General features: G+C 36.5%; 1 protein-coding gene across 1 annotated transcript in view; it reads left to right on the plus strand.

Annotated features, from left to right (window-relative positions):
- Positions 1 to 20,355, plus strand: part of pdgfrb (platelet-derived growth factor receptor, beta polypeptide) — a 35,545-nt gene extending 15,190 nt beyond the window's left edge. Inside the window, exons 5-23 of the mRNA XM_030145614.1 lie at positions 478 to 608; positions 1,671 to 1,836; positions 2,962 to 3,142; positions 3,530 to 3,645; positions 3,805 to 3,928; positions 4,059 to 4,270; positions 6,287 to 6,381; positions 6,519 to 6,651; positions 8,304 to 8,408; positions 9,367 to 9,477; positions 10,788 to 10,944; positions 11,175 to 11,341; positions 11,794 to 11,906; positions 13,458 to 13,580; positions 13,744 to 13,855; positions 15,447 to 15,546; positions 15,643 to 15,748; positions 17,617 to 17,888; positions 18,910 to 20,355. Coding sequence (XP_030001474.1) covers positions 478 to 608; positions 1,671 to 1,836; positions 2,962 to 3,142; positions 3,530 to 3,645; positions 3,805 to 3,928; positions 4,059 to 4,270; positions 6,287 to 6,381; positions 6,519 to 6,651; positions 8,304 to 8,408; positions 9,367 to 9,477; positions 10,788 to 10,944; positions 11,175 to 11,341; positions 11,794 to 11,906; positions 13,458 to 13,580; positions 13,744 to 13,855; positions 15,447 to 15,546; positions 15,643 to 15,748; positions 17,617 to 17,888; positions 18,910 to 19,057 — 2,672 coding nt within the window. The 3' untranslated portion in view covers positions 19,058 to 20,355. The remainder of the gene's footprint in view (positions 1 to 477; positions 609 to 1,670; positions 1,837 to 2,961; positions 3,143 to 3,529; positions 3,646 to 3,804; positions 3,929 to 4,058; positions 4,271 to 6,286; positions 6,382 to 6,518; positions 6,652 to 8,303; positions 8,409 to 9,366; positions 9,478 to 10,787; positions 10,945 to 11,174; positions 11,342 to 11,793; positions 11,907 to 13,457; positions 13,581 to 13,743; positions 13,856 to 15,446; positions 15,547 to 15,642; positions 15,749 to 17,616; positions 17,889 to 18,909) is intronic.
- Positions 20,356 to 20,502: the final 147 nt, after the last annotated feature.

Below are 20,502 nucleotides of genomic sequence, written 5' to 3' on the forward strand. Positions count from 1 at the left end.
TTTATTTGGAATTTGGGAGAAATGTTGTCAGTAGTTTAGAGGATAAAACAAAAATGTTCATTTTACTCAAACACATACTTATAAATGGTAAAATCAGAGAAAGTGATCATTTTGCAGTGGTCTCTTATTTTTTTCCAGAGCTGTATATTGTAAATAAGGCACCTACTTCAGTACACTTCAAGATATGTTGGACTTTTATAGGAGGATTGTTCTTTAAAGCATTGAAAGGTTAAAAAATATGACTCGATGCATATTTTGTTCCTGTGTGGGTCTATAAAGTTCCTGGTCTCTCTGGATGGAATTGTAAAAGACAAGTAATTTTTTGAGTTATGTTAGTATGAATGGATGAAAATAATTTTGGGGAAAGATGTTATTTTAAAACATTTTTATATGTGATTGGAGACTCTTCTGCATGTGGTTTTGTTAAATCATGTCAGTAATGCTTCCTTCTCCTCACCCCCACACTCTCTGTTCCAGTCCCAGAGGCCATCGACGCCTACATCACTGCATCGAAGACCGTCCTGAAGCAGGGCGAACCGCTGACAGTGAACTGCACGGTACACGGAGTGGAGCTGGTATTTTTTTCCTGGGATATCCCCAACAGTCAGGTGAGTGGGAGTGGAGCAGAACAAGAGCTTTTGTTCGGTTTTCCCCTCATGATTTCTGTCAGTTCTCGTGACCGAGCCCAAATTGCATCAAGATGTAGAGACACACCTCACTTTTGATCGATGATGGACTGTGAAAACTGGATCTTAAATGTGGAAAGTTTGCCACAAATCTGACAATTTTTTTCAGCACCATGTAGTGGCATCTCACAGATCATAGATTTACTAAAGAGAAACTCACTAAACCTCAACATGTTGAAGTAAACTCAGCATTATAACACAGTTAACAAACTGTATATAATAATCCATATAGTACAGATATACATCACCCCAAAACTCGATCCTGAATATTTATGTACATACTGTGTACTGATTGCACCTGTGGTTAGTCACTTTGTACTTGTACATGTGTAATGAAAATAAAGTTTAATCTAATCTAATCTAATCTAATCTAATCTGATTTGATCTGATCTAATCTAAATTATTCTAATGTGATGTAATTTAATCTATTTTATTCAAATGTAATGTAATCTAATCTAATTTATTCTAAATACTCTAATACAATGAAATGCAATCAAATGTAATGTAATCTATTTTATTCTCATGCGATCTAATGTAATCTAATGTAATCTATTTATTTTAATTAATGTTATATAATCTAATTTATTCTAATCTATTTTATTCTAATATGATTTAATGTAATCTAATGTAATGCAATCCATTTTATTCAAATGTAATGTCATGTAATCTAATACAGTGTAATGTAATGCAATGTAATCTAAGTTATTCCAATGTAATATCGAGTAATCTATTTTATTGTAAAGTAATCTAATGTAGTGTAATCTATTTTATTCTAATGTAACATAATCTAATCTAATCTAATCTATTTTATTCTAATATAATTTAATGTAATATCATCTAATTTTTTCTAAGTAATCTAATGCAATGAAATGTAATCTAATGTGATGTAATTTATTTTATTCAAATGTAATGTAACCTATTTTATTCAAATGTAATCTAATCTAATCTAATCTAAAATGCTATGTGTTTGTGTGTGTCTTTCAGGTTATTGAGGTTGATCCACTGACAGACGTCCTCTCTGCCATGAGCATGCGATCATGCCTGATCTTCTCTCAAACCACGACGGCTCACAGCGGAAACTACATCTGCCACGTCCATGAGGGAGTCCAAGATCAGACAGCTTCTGCCAGCGTCACCATCACTGTGCTCGGTTAGACACACACCAACTAAAACAAACTGCTGCTGGACAGATTATTATTGTGTTACTCTGTCGGAGAGAAGACTGCTTATTATGTAAACCTTTGCAGATCAGGGGGAGATAGGTGCCTCTCTCAAAGGAAATGAAGACCACTGATATTTATTTTCTGTTCAAAGTGTGAAATAAACCTTTGACACAGTTTTGACCCCGATTAATACCTTGGAAAGCAAAGATTTTTATTTTTAGACTTTTGTGTATGGACTCAAGGTAAACATGAAAAGATTGCATCAGTTGAGTTCAGCCAGTAAATCTGATATTTAAGCAGAACATTAGAGGCCACCAAAAGAAGAATTCATCCTACATGAGCATCTGTTTCTGCTTGGGTCTTGAGTGTCGCTGAATACACTCAGCGTGTGAATGCTTACTCCGTCTGCAGTGAGGTGTGTTATGTTTATGAAAGTCTTAAATATCTTGAACGGCCGTGCTCCACAGAGGCAGGATAGGACGGTTTAGTAAAGCTTCCTGGACGTCGCAGTGGAAAAAACAGATAATGTCTGGGCACGAAAGGTCAAGAGTGAGCAGCAGTGGTTCAGTGTCACCAGTGGAAGTACCCAGAATGCACTAAAACGTCATCAGAAACAAGACTAGAATTACTGTGTGAATATATAGTTTTATATTCTTTTTCTTAATAAATATTTTTATTGAAAAATATGGCACATCATGGCACAAAAATTTGAAAAATGTCAGTTATTGTTTGTGCATCACACAAATTGAAGTTTGTTTTTTTTTAAACAAAGTATACAAGTACAGAAGAGGATTAGGGCCACTGAAAAAAAAAGTCTAATATTTTTATTCTCGTTATTATTATGAGAAAAAATATTGGGCCCGTTTTTTGTTGTTTTTTTCCCAGTGGCCCTAATCCTCTTCCGTAATACAAGAGGTAAGCAAACCTACAAAAAAAAACCCCATAAAAACATACATAAAAAATAGATAATTAAGTAAAATTAAATATATAAAAAGAGAAGAGAAATATAATAATAATACTAGTTTTATATTCTTAAAATAAAGAAGTAGATTTTAAAGTGATGTCACATATGAATTAACACACAGACTGACAGTATTTATGTTTTCCCTCAGAGCGAGGCTTTGTGGATGTGAAGCCTGTTCAGCAACTAAACATCTCAGCCATGTTACAAGAAAATGTGGAGCTGGTGGTGGAGATCGAAGCTTACCCAACCCCTCAGGTGTTCTGGAGAAAAGATGGTGCCGACATTAAAGGAGACAAAATCATCATAACCAACCAGGAGCATGAGATCAGGTGGAGCATCAAACTAAACTGAACTGTCTATCTGCCTTTAAGCAAACACCTCATATTCACTGATACATTCAGACATTTAGCACAAGGCTCCGGAGGTGTTTAACTCTCATCCGTCATCACCAGATAAGGCCTGTTCAGGGAGAAACACAATACTCTCCAGAGGCCAGGACTCCATCATTCATCACACATGAGCCCTAAACACATGATGCCTGTCAGAACCCACTAATGTCACAACGAAAATGCAAACCAGTCTCTTAGTCTAAGGATAATGTTTTCACATTTTTGCCAATACACGTTAAAAATAAAAAGCTGAAAATTTAAGCTGCAGAAAAGAAGGTAAAAATCCAAATATGGTCCTAAACTTTTCCTGTTTTTCCTCAACCTCAGGTATGTCAGTACTCTCACCTTGGTAAGAGTAAGAACAGAACAGAAAGGCCTCTACACTGTTCTTGTTACAAATGGAGATGACAGAAAGGAACTGACCTTTGACCTGGAGGTCCAAGGTGAGAGGTGTTCAAAACTCACATTATATATAACCATAAAAACTAACATTATTTTAGTATGCCAGGCCATTTTCAGAACTCTTAAAACATAAAAAATGACATAGTTTGTTGTTATCTGTGTCAGTAATGATGAGTGACTGCTGTGCCTCCTGTTTGCAGTTCCGTCTCAGATTAAAGACCTCACCGATCACCACCTCCCTGGGAAGAGACACTTGGTGACCTGCGTGGCCGAGGGGGTCCCAGCTCCAGTCATTTACTGGTACAGCTGTGACAGCATGCTCAAGTAAGTCACACCACTTCCCGTTCACCACCACTGCTGGACACCAGAGGGCCACCCATGCACAGACATTTATTTGACTTTCCTTTTTGCACCACACTGTGATCCCACCCGTTGATGTGGTGTTCTGCTGCAGGTGTAGTAACCAGTCTACGCTGTGGCAGCCCCTGACTCCGGAACCAGAGGTCCTGAGCATCCAGACCAATGTCAGCTACAGCGAGACTCGGAAAACCAGCCAGGTGCGGAGCGAGGTGACCTTCCACAAGCCACAGCAGGTGACAGTGCGCTGCGAGACCACAAACCAAGCTGGACTCATCGACAGAAGAGACGTCAAACTGGTGTCCAGTAGTAGGTGTCATTCACACACTGTCTTATTTCATTTCTTTTCACATTGAATATATCAGTGTGTGTCTCTACATCAGGGGTTCTCAACCTTCTGCAACTTTAGTACTGAACACTTCTGATGTTTAGAATTCCTTCCCAAATCTATGAGAAATAAAATGGCATAAAAAACTGATATGTAAGTAGTTTTGATAGGATTAGGAAGGTGCACATCAGATGGACTGTTAAGGTTGGATGTTTTTGGGGCAAAGTGAGAGAGTCCAGCTTGAGATGGTTCAGACTTGTGCAGCAGGGAAGGGGGTGGGGTAGTGAATATATTGGCAGAAGGATGAAGATGAAGATGAGGGCAATGAGGAAGGCCAAAGAGAAGATTTATGGATGTGGTGAAGGAGGACATGCAGATGGTTGGTGTGAAAGAAGAAGATGCAGGAGACAGGGTCAGATGGAAGCAGATGATAATGCTGTGGTGACACCTAAAGGGAAGAGCCAAAAGTAGTAGATGCATATTTTAATACACCACTGCTAGCTGTAATGACAAGATGTATATTCTGCACAGCACTGTCTGCTGTTAGGAGTCTATATTTAACCCTAAAGACCCACTGTTACTTTTGCAGCAATTTTTCTCTCTATTTAACCTTTCTTAAGTGATTTATCACCATTTATTATAATATTATCCTCTGTCTTTTGCATTTCTCAAATAAAAATTTGGTATTTTCCCATATTTCATTTACAGATCATGTAGATCAGGGGTGTCAAACTCATTTTGGTTCAGGGCCCATATTTAGCCCAATTTGATCTCAAGCGGGCCAGACCAGTAAAATAATGACTTAATAACCTATAAATAATGACAAATCCAAGTTTTTCTTTTTGTTTTAGTACAAAAAACCCCCAATTAAATTATGAAAATATTTACATTTTACAAAAAAGATGTGAATAACCTGAAAAAACAGAAATTTCATTTGAAAAATTAGTGCAATTTTAACAATATTATGCCTCCACGTATTACTTATACATGTACATTACACACAATGTTACATAAACATTTGATAACAGGCAGAATATTGTTAAAACTGCACATTTGGGGTTGTTCATCTTTGTTTTTATTTATGTATTTATTTGCATTTTATTGTGAAAGAATAGTTTTTTAAATGTAAATGTTTTCACAGTGTAATGTTACTTTATTTACTCAAATTTTTTCCACATAATTTTTCACAAAGAAAATTTGTAGTTGTCATTATTTAGGGGTTATTGTGTTGTGATTTTTTACTTGAGATCACATTGGTCTATGTGTGGAACCTGAACCAAAATGATTTGGACAACCTGGGCTGCTCAGGTACATTTTTGCACTTTCATCCTGTGGGCCAGAATGGAACCTTTGGTGGGCCATATTTGGTCCCCAGGCCGCATGTTTGGCCCCCGGGCCTCATGTTTGACACCTGCAATGTAGATGGTCATAAAAGCTCAGATTAAAGTAAATTGTCATAATATCAGAAACAGAGAACAATAAAGAAAATATGACTTTTTCAACAAAATTTATCATGAACCGAAGATTAACCCAGTGTTTATCCACTGTCACTGAATCAATGTTGTAGAAGATGGCAGTGTTTCCATGTTCACTACAGAGCCTCTGAATGTCCAAATGGGTCATATCTGATGACCATGAAAAGATGATAAACTGTGTTTTACACCAGTTATTTACATGTATTGATAGGTCTGATGGATCAGAAGTTATTGCACATTTTATATTGGTAGATGATTTTGGTTGCCAGTGGTTGTTTGGGTCTTTATGGGTTAATGTATTCAGGGTCATATTTCCTCACCACACACTGTGAAACCTTTAATGAAACAAGGTAATATCCTACATTATTTTTAACCTTGAAAATCAGTTCAGTTTGTGCAAGATCTAGAGCAATACTGACAAAATCTACTACATATATATTTTTTTTAATCAAAGCTGAAGTTGTGACATCATGTTTCTGTGTTTCCATAGTCTAACAGTTGGTATCATTTTTCCTGTTGCAGCGTTGTTCTCCCAGGTGGCAGTGTTGGCTGCTGTTTTAGCCTTAGTCGTCATCATTATCATGTCTTTTATTCTCCTCATCGCTGTATGGAGAAAGGTAGGACCAACTGTTTATTCTTTGGACTAATCATATTCCATTACAGTTTGATGAATATAAAACCAAGTTATAAAATGCAGATACTTTTTTTTTTGGAAGTTTTCTACCTGTGTGTTTGTTTTTTTCGGTGTCTTCAGAAACCTCGATATGAGATTAGATGGAAGGTGATTGAGTCTGTGAGTCAGGATGGTCATGAGTATATCTATGTGGACCCCATCCACCTGCCCTATGACCTGGCCTGGGAAATGCCCCGAGATAACCTGGTGTTGGGTGAGTCCTCAGGGGGACAGGGGACCAATGACGGAGAATACAGGAATGTTAATTAGAATGTGAATTTTTCCCATTAAAGCCCTTTGAAACATGTGGCGATGCATTAAGTTGATTTGGATATACTGCCACAATGCAGCGTATATTGGATTAATTAGTTATTTATGCACAGAGGTAAAGTCAAACTCAGAAAGTAAAGAAAATTGCTTTATACAAGCTTAGTGAGCATGAAAATATAAACAAAAGACATTACATGACACATTAATACGGCAATGGTAAATCAGACAACATGTTACTTTTAATGGAAGAAAAACACACCAAATGTAGTGTGTAAAAACATTAAAATACTTTATTAAAGTTTTTTCCCCTCTCCAACTTGTATTTATCATTTGCATGGAATAAAAAGAAAAAAACAATTAGGATCATTTTTATTTCATTTCATTTCATAAACCCTACATAGAAAATCCTACATAATTAAAACTATGTCCGTTATTCACATCAAAATGTAGTGGTGCAAAAGTATACTAGCATCATAGATACAAATATCATTAGATTATTCATCCTGAAATATCAGTGTTGTTGCAACATGTTACTTTTGTTTTGGCTAGAAATGAAGTACTTAAAATCCAGTTTTATTCTCAGGGACGCCAGATAAACCTGAAGGCTCATCACTCGATTAATGGAGAGGAAAGAATGAAAAACAAGGGTCTGTTACACAAACTTATTTGGGGTTATTTTGGTCAAATCCTTGGGTTTTGAACCAATAAATTTCTATCAACCAAGACTACACACTGTTGCTGTGAAACATCAGAAGTCAAAATGCATAGAAACCACTAGTTTAATTAATAATTTCTTTTTTGAAAGCTTGTTATATTATCCTTTAGGTCAAACCTTTATTTTAAAATCAAAAATGTAGTGAAACTAAAGTATATAGTAATATTTTCTGATAATATCTGATATAGTGGAGTAGTATAGAATAAAATGGAAATAGGATAAAATGAAAAAATAAAGAACAAACACCTCATATTTGTACTCAAAAAAACATGCCAGAATGTGAAAATAGATGCCATCCTTTTTCAGGTTTCTCTAAAGTCAAATTACAGGAATTACAGAAAGTATTATTCCTCCCAGAACACTTAAAATACAACATGCAAAAAGGTCATTTGGGATTTTTTCAGTAATCTACAGCTATTATGTAATTCAGTGCAGTTACTCTGAACTTTAAAAAAATAACATATTGAATATTACACAGACTTTTGGTAATTTTTTTGCAGATTTCACCAGGTGACTTCAGTTCTGTGGGTGGTTTGAGTGGCCTTGACATAGCCTTGAATACTAAATAAAGTCTCTGTGGTCCTATTTCCACCCCATTTTTCATGCTCTTTTTAAACGTTATCCTTGGATGATGTGATGCTGGTAGTCAGCTGCTCCAGACAAAGAGGCAGCTCAGACCTGCCATGGTTAGACCTCTGCTGAATCCAAAATAATCCGGACCATTCTGTAATTATTCGCAACAAGCCAGTATCTAACCTCACTTTTCTTGGAATAACAAAAACAGACAGTTGTAAATTGTCACAATATTCTAATGAGCAGAAATGTTTCTTCTTCATTCTCCATTCAGAGTCTGTTCTATTGAGCCTGTCTTTGTGTTTCAGGTCGGACTCTTGGATCAGGAGCCTTTGGCAGGGTGGTCGAAGCAACTGCGTATGGTCTCACCCATTCCCAATCCAGCACAAAGGTGGCAGTGAAAATGCTGAAATGTAAGACATATGATGTGAGAGTGCGTTGTGTACTTTGGTGAACAATGTACAGTCCCCCGTGAAGCTGTCAAATATTGTGACACCAGTGCCATATTCCTGTGAGAGACGCATCAAGCTGAGCTGTAGTTAGTCTGCCAGAAGGGTTTGAGTTTCAGCCAATGGGGCATTGAGCAGTTTGGCATGGACGTAGGGTCTCCTGGTCTCAGTATGTTTTGTTCTCCTGTTCTCATACCTACCTCACATGGCCCTGGTTTTATCTCTCCTTCTGACACGGTTTCCAATTCCCTTCTACAAACTCCATATACATGTACAGCATTGTCAGAGCATTAAACCATTAGAGTTACATACACTATATGGACAAAAGTATTTGGACAATTCAGTGAACTATTGATGTTTATGTCTAAAATTGGCATGAACAGGACATCTTACCAGCTGCAGCCATGATGTGTCCCAATATTTTTGTCCATATAGTTCATAAACAACAATATTTCCTTAAAGTTTAATGGGACATGTTTTTTTCCTGAGTGAGATGTGAAGAAAGTAGATGCTTAGTTGTGGGAGAAAATTATTATTTACCGTCAGAACATGAAAAATATTTTAGAAATGTAGAGGTAGAACATTTAAAATCATAGTTATAGATTTAAAAGAAAAAAGATGAGTGTTGAGAGAAATCAAGTAAAAATCAACTCTGAGGCATTATGGAAGCGAAGATAACAATTTAAACAAGACTAACCAATGCACTGATATTTACCCAATATGAAACTATATTATGACATTTGTCATTATTGTTTTGTAGCCCAGGTACGTTCCACCCCACCTGAATTCAATATATCTGGATTCTTTTGTCCATATAGTGTACATATAAATACATTAATGAGCATTACAAAATAAGAATATTTTTATATGAGCCATTATTTATATAATCAGTCTTTCTGTCTCTCTGCTTGTTTTTGCACAGCCACAGCCAGGAGGAGCGAAACTCAGGCCTTAATGTCAGAGCTGAAGATCATGAGTCACCTCGGCCCTCACCTCAACATCGTAAACTTGCTCGGAGCTTGCACGAAACATGGTGAGCATCACAGAAAGACTCAGTGGTAGAATTAATACTGTGTTAAATTATAATAGGGGTCAGAGATACAGTGTAAAGGCACAAAAAGATGCTGTCATTATCAAGACATCAAACAGGGGGTGTCCTCTTTATTCTCCAGTCACATTTCTCCAGCTTTGAGCTAGACTTAAAATAAATTTCTTCGTTAAAATGAAGAAACAGACTTCCTTTCATGCAATGGAATGATTTCTGACCTCTCACAGAAAATAATAATGGATTAGATTTATATAGCGCTTTTGAATGAACGCATACCCCTCTGGTGGTGGTAAACTACATTTGTAGCCACAGCTGCCCTGGGGCAGACCGACGGAAGCGTGGCTGCCAGTCTGCGCCTACAGCCCCTCCGACCAACACCAAACATTCATACGCCAGTGTGAGTAGCAGCACTGGAGGCAAGGAGGGTGACGTGTCCTGCCCAAGGACACAACAGCACATAGACAGAGCGGGATTCAAACCGCCAACCCTTCGGTTATTGGATGACCTGCTCGACCATCTGAGCCATGGCCACCCTGAAAATATTGTCTGTGGTATCTGATCTAAAAACTGCACATAGAAAACCATGATTAGCAGATGAAACAGTCTGAAATTTTTTTTACTATTTTATGTTCTTAGATCAGGAACTTCCTATATTTTGTATCTAGTACTATATATATACTATACATATAATTCTGTTTTCAACGTCTGTTTTAAAAAAGATACTTTAGTTCTTAACACTTCATCAAATTATACATTTCTGCTTTCATCAGACACAATCACATACGACACAAACCATGTATTATACTGTAGGTAGATAGTAACATAATTTCAGTCTAGTTTCAAATGGACTTTTTTTTAAGACAGCAATACTTTAGTCAATAATTTTCAGATCAGCATGTTAGAAATGAATAATATGCATGTAACAGGGAAAACATGTTTATTTATTTAACACAGTTCATACAAATAGCAGTACAGTGTGCTGCACATAAATGAACATCCTAAGGAAGTAAAACAAGATTAAACAATAAATGTTAGAGGAATAATAAAATATACAATTCAAAGAATAAAAGAGTATATAAAATTAAAGTAAAAAGAATGAAAAGTGCATTGCTCCAAAATTACACCATTAAAGTCTTACAGTGCAATAATAACAGTTTCAGAGCTCAGAATACAGTAATAGTTTATTATTTTAAATAGTCTTGTCTTCTCTAAGGTTCTTTAAGAACATTGTCTACTTTAGTCTGTGTTTGACAAATAATTGTATTTCCTCTTTTTCTCTCTCATCCACCAATCAGGCCCTCTGTACCTGGTGACAGAGTACTGTCGCTATGGCGACCTGGTGGACTACCTGCACAGGAACAAGCACACTTTCCTGCAGTATTACGCCGAGAAGAACCAAGATGATGGCTGCCTCATTTCTGGAGGAAGCACTCCACTCAGCCAGAGGAAAGGGTGAGTAAGAGAGAAAAAAAAACATAAAATATCCACCAAATCTCTGCATAGAGGAGCATTCTGTACAATAAAGGGGATTTCATAATTAAGACCTCCGTCATGTCACATTCCAAGAGGAAGCCACAGATGTCTGCTCATCCGTAAAGTGTCATATGCCGCACAACCATGGAGAAATCAGCATTTAGGTCAGATAACTGAATTGCATTTCACATTTTATGTACCCCCTTCAGCTATGTGTCTTTCGGAAGTGAGAGTGATGGCGGATACATGGACATGAGTAAAGACGAGCCCTCAGTCTATGTGCCGATGCAGGAGCAGATGGACATCATCAAATATGCCGACATCCAGCCCTCTCCATATGAGTCCACCTACCAGCAGGACATCTATCAGGAACAAGGTTCAAAGTGTTTTTATTTGTTTGGTTTTTTTTTCTGAGTTGGAAATGAAGATAAGAGTGAAAAATTCAACAAACAGGAAACAAAGAGCAATGAGATACACTACTCTGTAAAGCATGATTACATAAGGTCAACTAGTAACCATCAGTTTGATTTGGATGCATGGTAACTAAGCAGGAATGATAGAACACTGAAAAAAAGCTATTTTTAATCAGTAAACAAGAGACAGTAACTGCTTTAGACTCTGTAATCAATGAATACAGTTTTCCTCTTGATCAAAGACCGAGGAGAATACACAGGCAAATTTTAGGGCATGAAACGGAGGGGGTTTTATTTCATCCGGTCACATGACAGCTGGGGTTCCCCCAGTATGAAGAAACACTCATGTCTTCGCTCATTAGACACCCCTCACCCTCTTATCCTGTCTGTTGTCTGATCTTGTGGTCATATTCAGGTGGTGGCCGACTGGACCTGGTCATCAGTGACTCTTCCATCCTCACCAACAATGACCTTCTGGGCTTCAGCTACCAAGTGGCAAAGGGCATGGAGTTCCTTGCATCCAAAAACGTATGATATTATAGATAAGTATCACTGCAAAAAGGGAGTTTCAAGAAAGTAGAAAAGCTTCAAGGAAGTGAAGGGAAAATAATCTGGTCAAGCATGTTGTTCATCAGAAAAAGCTTCATATAATCAGTACTAAAAAAAACAATGGTTTACTTAATATTCCACCAAAGGAACAATTATATTCCATATTTTAGGAGTGAAGCTACTTGTACAGTTTCACTTTTTCTAATTTTAAGGCCTATTATGGTCTTTCAGTGACAAGACATTTACTCTAGTTTTAGGAAATCCAATGGATTCTATTAGACCACTGGGAGATGTTTGCTTAAAACAAGACAGCATCATTATAGTGTTTATAGTTATCCAAAAATGTAGTATCTATTTGTTTTTGTACATTCTGTATATTTGTCTGCTGTCTGCAACCCCAACTCCAAAAAACATATTAAATGTTAAAATTGTAAAAAAAAACAAAAAACAAAAAACAGACTTAAATTATTTGCAGATCTCATCTCATAAACCCATATTTTATTCACGATAGAACATAAAAACCGAGAAAATGTACCACTTTAAGAAAAATACAGTACTGTGTAAGAATCTTAAGACACCATTAAGTTTGTTAATTCACCATTAGGTTTGTTGATTTAACAGAGTTATGATGATCATAATTATGGATTTCTCAGTCTCTTGGCCAAGATACAAACAAATGTTGTTGTCCTTGTTTCTAGTTGAATGTTTGTTTATATTAGGTCTATGTTTAAGTGTGCTCGTGTTTATGTTGAATTTGTACAATGTGAGCTTAGAAAAACCGAAGCCAAATTCCTTGTATGTGTTCACATACTTGGCCAATAAAGCTTATTCTGATTCTGAAGAATACTTTAAAAATATATATTATTTGTGTTTTTTCTTTCTAGTAAATGCTAAATTAAGTGGAAATTGTTAATTTGAACATAGCACATAAAATGGAGTTTTGGGTATGTTGCATATTTGCAACAACAGGCAATAATAATAATAATAATAATAATAATAATAATAATAATAATAATGCTCTGCACAGATATGAGGGATAAAAGACAAGCCAAGTCTGAGGAAAAACTGAAGGAAGCTTTGTATTATAAACCATAAGATGATTTATTAAAACTTCCACAGAGTCGACCTAAGTGAGTTCAAGATGTGTTGAAACAAACAGAGGTCACACTAAACACTGACATTACCTGGAGAATCCATTTACATCAGATTTTTTTTGCACATTTACATGCTTTTTTTCTTAACAAAGTGACTAAGACATTAAAACCCTGGCAAGAACAAACGTAACAGTGACCTGAGACTTTTGCACAGTTGTGTATAAGTTAATTATGATGGCAACAATTTAACTATGTAAAGATATGTTTTTTTTAAGTTCTACTGTGGTTGTGAAATTTGCACACCATTGCATTCTGTTTTTATTCACATTTTACATGGTGTCTCAATTTTTTTGGCTTTGGAGTTGTGCTATTAGGATATTAGAACATTTCCCTGGGGATATTTTATCTTCATTTGTGTGTGTTCACCTCACCACAGTGCGTCCATCGTGACCTTGCTGCCAGAAACGTGCTTATCTGTGAAGGCAAACTGGTGAAGATTTGTGACTTTGGCCTGGCCAGAGACATCATGCATGACTCCAACTACATCTCTAAAGGCAGCGTGAGTAGAAGTTCCTGCAAGAATCAATTGTATAAATAAGGCCAATAAAAGAGAGTGACTGTGCTCGAGGGATATGGGAAATGTTCTAACTCTACTCACACTGTTTCCAAAATAGACATTCAATTTCTCACATGGGTTTATTTTCTGTTTTCTCTTCATTCAGACCTTCCTGCCCCTGAAGTGGATGGCACCAGAGAGCATTTTCCATAATTTATACACCACCTTAAGTGATGTGTGGTCATTCGGCATTCTTCTTTGGGAGATTTTCACATTAGGTGGGTCATTCACACACATACCGCATGTACCTTAAAACATTGCTAACTGCTCAAGTTGATTGATTGACGTTTGTGGTATTTTTGCATTGGTTTCAATCCCTATGTGAGTCATTGACAGACAACTGACTCCAACCTAAATCCTTTAAGACCTACAACTATTTTTGAGGTGGCTTCCAAATGAACCTTTCTCTTCATTTAACATGTCCAAAGTGATTTATCACCATCTCTTATAGTATTATCCTCTACTTTTAGCAGTTTTTCCAGTGAAAATCCGGTATTTTCCTATATTTAATGTACTCATCATATACACTGTTACATCTAAAGTTGGAATAAAACATTTTTCCTGCTTTCATGAAATGATTGTGACAACGTGATTCATTCTTGCTTGATAAGATGTAACTGAAAAATGTATTTGATCATTGCACCAGGCCAAAGGTGATTACTGAGTGTGTCTGATAACAAAATTATTCCAACTTTATGGGTAACAGTGTGTATGATCATTACAGCTCACAGAGTAAATTTAAAGATGATTATGTCAAAACAGAGAAAACTGAATAAAAAGTGACTTTTTTCAGCAAAATATATCATGCACCATCAAAATATATCATGCACCTACAACCACTGTCATTTGGCAAACTACATGGGTTTCGTGGTGAATCCGTCTTGTAGAACATGACAGCGTTTCCATGTTGAAAAACTGTATTTTGCCTGTATTATTTCACTGTATTGATAGGATTAGTGGTTAAAAAGTTATTCAGAGTTTTAGATCAGTAGATAAATCGAACTTTAACCTCAAAAGAGTCTATTTAAAGTAAGATGAATTGAAAAATTAGAACTTGTTCATATAACTACAGTAACACAGCCCCCCCGCCCCCCACACACACACATATACACACATAAAAAAGGAAGACCGCAATGTCAGAATGAGAACTGGGTTGCACGAAAGATTAATCATCCTCAGTGGCTCATGTACGTAGGTCACATGGACAAAACCTGCGTCTGCATGAGCTTAATAAAGTTCCAGTTTAAATAATACAAAGGTGCCTAAATGACTGCAGATGAATGCACACAGGCCTGTAGAAAATATATCATTATATATCAGAAATGCATCAAAGGAACACACCAGTTTGTTTGAAGACTCATATGAGCTCTAAATCTTATTATGCACAGTCAAGCTTTGGAATCAGCATTTCCTTGCTATGGGTATTGTGAGGGTATTTGTCTTTTTTTTTTTTTTTTTTCTTAAACCCTCTTCCCACGATTTTTTGAAACTACCATGAAAACAAAGGAGACAGTTTATTGCATGTTCAGTGTAAGCCTGCATTGTGGAAAACAAACTCACAATCAATCCTCTGTAAGGAACCAAAGATTCTCTGTTTCAATCTAACAGCCATTGGACTTTTTAGATTATTTTTCTATAAAATCTTGGGCCACATAAACATTTATTGGCACAGCAAAGGACAAATATCTTTAATATTACCAGATATTTCTGTTCTGGGAAAATTCATAAAAGTATTTTAATAGGACAAGCTATGTGATTTGTATTTGCCGTTTTTTGTGTCACATTGTGGTGGTGTGATGTGTTACACAGGAGGAACCCCTTACCCTGATTTGCCCATGAATGAGTTGTTCTACAGTGCTTTAAAGAGAGGTTACAGAATGGCCAAACCTGCCCACGCCTCTGATGAAGTGTAAGTTCCAACATGTCATTAATGTTGCCTTTTCCAATATCTCACCCTCACAGACAGGAAAGCAGATTTAGATTATTTTTGTGTCTCTTGTTGTAGTTACGAGATCATGAAGAAGTGCTGGGATGAGAAGTTTGAGAAGAGGCCCGAGTTCTCCTTTCTGGTTCACACTGTGGGGAATATGCTGACAGACAGCTATAAAAAGGTATTTATGTGTCCTTACAGCCTCAAGTCCAACTCAACACTTTAGTTTTACTTCTGTGACAAATTTCCAACTTTCAAACTTTACTTTACACTTAGGTAATCTTATTTCACTTTGGCCTGTAGTGAATTTGAAGTCTGGGAACCATACAGACCAGAGACTCTGTGTAGATGCTTCTACACTTTGCAGCCTCAATGTCCCACTCCACTTAAAACCTTTAGTGGGATTTGATCTATGAGTTTCACTGTGTGTGTGAAAAGTGTGCAGCATCACAAATATTATCATTTATATCCACCTTTTATCTGTGAACTGTGGAAACTCAAAGCATTGTGCATTGAAAATGGACTTTAAGGAGAGCAGGAAATGTCTGTATTCAACAGTTAAACTTGAAATGAACAGTGTTTGCATATTCATAGATCACAGGGAAGTAAGTACACTGTGTCTCATAAAATTGAAATAATTTTGTTTTCAGACTCAATGCTCTGTTTATTCTTATTTATACACATCTAATCACCCTTGACTGGGAGCAAAAATCACATATTGAGTCCCAGTTACACTTTATCTATTAGGAATAAATCATGTTGTCACAATAATTTCATGAGAATAGATTAAAAAAAAAAAAAAAACAATTATTCCATCTTTATGAGCAACAGTGTATTAAAGCATTCATTATTTGTGCAAAGAACGCCACAATATTATTTTTTTTTTATAAGGCAATGGCTATTACTGCAGTACTGTGGCACAAAATATCAGTTTGTCTACAGACCACAGACCGATCAAAAGTTAACATTTGTTCTAGAGCCAGTCAGGGATACTGGTACATGAACTCATTTACCTCATGGTTTTGTTTTTTTACTCATTAGCCTCTTGTTACCACAGTACTGTGGTGATATATGGCGTATACTTTAGTTCATTCTTTTGTGGATTTTGCTACCACAGTACTGTGGCAATTGATGAAAGAAACGACTAATTAGTGATAGTATATAATATAGAATAGGAATTATTGTTCTAGATACTCTATATGTTGTTTTATGGTGTTCTTTGCTCTGGAGGCTGGAGAAAGTGGGTGGAACTACATGTTAGATAGATGCGGTAGTGTGCAGTGAGACTTCTTAGTTGTGTTTGGAAATCTTTAGAAAAAAAAAAAAAGCCACTTTGACCAGGAATTAAACCTTAGTCCTCCATATTGTTGTCCAGCACATTACCAAGTGAGTTAATTGTCAGCTGTACCTTGGGTTGACCATTTGCCATATGATTGCCTTGGTACTTTTCGGGATGTACATGACGGTCTACACCCTGATGCACCCATCACTCTGGAACAGGGTCAATTTGGAATCATCAGACCACATGGCCTTTGTTGAAACACAGTCCAATCTTTATGCTCTCTATCAAACTGACGCATGTTTGCAAATCAGAAGCTACTCGCTGCATCAAGTTAAAGAACTGAAACATATTAATTACTGCAGTAATTATATAATGGATTGATCTTACCTATTTGTTTAGTTAAATCCAGGTGGGGACTTTTTTGGCCAGGTAGTGTTCATACAATATCCACAAAATCCAATTACCACAGACAAGATAAAACAATCAATAAAGAGTTAATTAAAACAAATATAAGAACAGATATGTTAGATGTGTTTCTCTTTTAACACAAGGACTTAAATTTCCAGTCATATGTAAACATTTGGTAAATGTTACTGGTGGTTTTGTATGTTTAACAAAAAAAAAGAAAGAAGAAAAAGAAAAGGTTTTCATGTCTACTCCTTAAAAAAAAAATTAAATATCGGCTACTCTTTAAAATAAACGTTTACATCCATGGAAGCAGACCAAGGCACTACTCAAATAACCAAACCTTTGCCTCCTGCAAACAGAGATACAGTCAAGTGAATGACAACTTCATGAAGAGTGACCACCCTGCAGTCGCCCGCACCAAACCCAGACTCTCCTCACCGTTCCCAATCCCCAGTCAGACACTGGGATCCCCCGGGAGCCCCTCCTTCCCCCCAGACCCTTACAACCAGAGCCAGGAAGCAGACGCACAGGAAGTCATACCATCATACAACGAGTACATCATTCCAATCCCAGACCCCAAACCGGAGGAAGATTTTACCGACACAGACGTCCCGTCAGACAGCCCTGCGAGGTACGCAGTTTCTGGAAAGATGCTGCACACGTGTGCCAAATGCTGGGGTTGCATGAAAGATGAGGATGTGTTTTTTTTTTTTTTTTTGCACCACACACCCACTCATCCAGATGTTGAGACAATAGCTCCATTATTGAAGCAGAGACATGTAGCGTGTTTTTGTTTTTCATTTTAAAGGCCTTTTAATAACACTTTGAGGCATTTACATCTGAGGCTCATATAAAGTTAAAGAAATGTTAATAATAATTAGTTTTATTCTTAATATAGTTGTATGTTTGTATTTAATGGCAGGTCTTGAACTTGGCACTGGTCAAAAGTTTAGAAAAACCTTTAGCCGTGTTTAAGTTTGAGGTCTTTGGACTGTGTTGGTTGGCCCAGGAGTGCTGAGTGATGTCAGGCTGCATAATGTTAAAAATAAAATAATAAATATCCAGCATGGGGGCCAAACTGATGAAGACATGATATAAGAACCAGTTTTTCATTTTTCTTTTGGGGTTATGGTCTTTCAAACTACAGTGACAGTGCTGATTATTGTTATTTCTGTTTTTCCACTTTTATCCCAAATGCTGATTTTTTTCAGTACTGATTAAAACAGAACCATGAGATCAATCAATAACTTACAGCATATTATCTCAGTAAACTCCACATCAACAAATAGACAGGAAGTACTCAGCATTTATACTGAACTGACATTAGACAAACTAGGTTTGTGGATTTATTGCTGAGCGGAGAACAGATATAAATACTGTAAATGCTTTGATAATACATGAATATACAGGAATGTTCTTTTCATCCTATAAAATACAGAATACAAAAGGAAAAGAGTGCTTAATTTTCTTCATTTACTCTCAAAACGCATGTGTGGTGTCAACTTCAGTTTAAAAATATGCCTTTTGCTGAAGGGGAGGCCAAAAAAAGAAGACGCAAGGATCAGACGCTTACAAATACAAGCGGTGGTGTGTTGTTCTGTGATTCATCCGTGACTGACCTGTAATGCTGTACTGTCCTTTTCTGCCTGCAGCTCAGTGGCTCTGGAGGAGGAGACCGACTCCATGTCCCAGGACACGGCTGAAACCTTACCAGAGGAGGACCGGCTGGAGGAGACCAGCGAGAGAGACGCTCTGCTGGGTTCCTCTGGCACGCCCGAGGTAGAGGACAGCTTCCTCTAGCCACGCGTAAAAACCCTGGGAAAATGAGCCCTTTTCTGGGAAATCTTTTTCAAAAATGCCTGAATAAGGGAAACGTGATTAAACTAGAATGTAGCAATCGAAACTCAGAAAGCAGTCCTTGTATCTCCACTAAGAGCTCCAACAATCGCCTCCTCCTTCCTCAGAATTCATATCGTGCTTAGTGCCTCCAAAAACTGCAAACTGAGTTCTAAAAATCATCCTGAATCCAGTTGTTACTGGACATTTGCCTTAAATATGGTACTATCCTCACACTGTTACATCACATTTACAGTAACTAAATATCTAGAGCCCTTATGATCTATGTGCTTTATTATTTAGGTAAATTTAGGTACATTTTTGTTTTTTATTATTTCCACATCTTCCTATAATGAAAAAAAGTGTTCACAACCACTGGAAATATTGCAAAAGTAAGTGATTTATACATGTTTTTGCTATTAAGAGCAGTAGAGTCAACATTAATACTCACTGTAGGCTAATATTTCTTTGTTTTGTTCGTATTTTTGTATCATTACCAGGACATGGGATACAGACAGATTCTACATGCACTGTTTGAATATGAAAATATACTTTTTTTTTGTAATTCCTTTAGTTATATACCCTGTTACCAGACATTTCCAGCTTCCATTTTATTGTAAGAATTATATGAAATGTAAATGTCATTTGTGAATTTTGCATATTGTTTTCTATAGGTTAAATTCATAGCTGTGTGCCAGACTTGCACTTTATTTAGAAAAAAAAATTTTCATATGCAGTATATGTTTTCAGGATGTTGAAAATCAGCTCAAAAGCATTAACTTTAACATGTTTCACAATTATTTTAGTGAATATTGATGTACTTTATGTGATAACGTGTTACTCAACTGAAAATGATAAATACAGCGTATCACTGCCTTAGCACAGAGAAGTACAGATGAGTGCCTCTGAATCGACTGAACAGAACAGGACGGATTTCTATTTTGCAGCTAGTGTTGCTTGTTGACATGAAGGGCTACTGTTCTTACAAAAACGTTATAGCCATATGTGTACATGTACATAACATGATGCTTTTAGTCCTGTTGCATTATATAACATTTACTCTGCACAGTCTCTACTTCTAATACTTTACCACAATTAAAACAGCACATTGCAATTTTCTGTAGCATCAGTTTAAAATGCACAAGTTCACTGTATCACATGCTATGGTACCAAAGCTCTTCTTAATGTTTACAAATGTATTTTTTATATGTGTCATTTCTATGTTGTAATTGTGACAATAAATGTGTATTATCATATATCAATGCTGCCTTGTTTTACTCTGTCCTCTGGTAAAACAGCAAAAAAAACCTAAAACATAATACATTCAGCAGAGTTTATCAGAGAAATCTTTACAGTTTTGTATAAGAAGTCGCTTTTATGATCTTGTGTAGAACAGATTTTATCTGTCT

Source organism: Sphaeramia orbicularis, chromosome 10 (genome assembly GCF_902148855.1).
Source record: "Sphaeramia orbicularis chromosome 10, fSphaOr1.1, whole genome shotgun sequence".
Lineage (NCBI taxonomy): Eukaryota > Metazoa > Chordata > Actinopteri > Kurtiformes > Apogonidae > Sphaeramia > Sphaeramia orbicularis.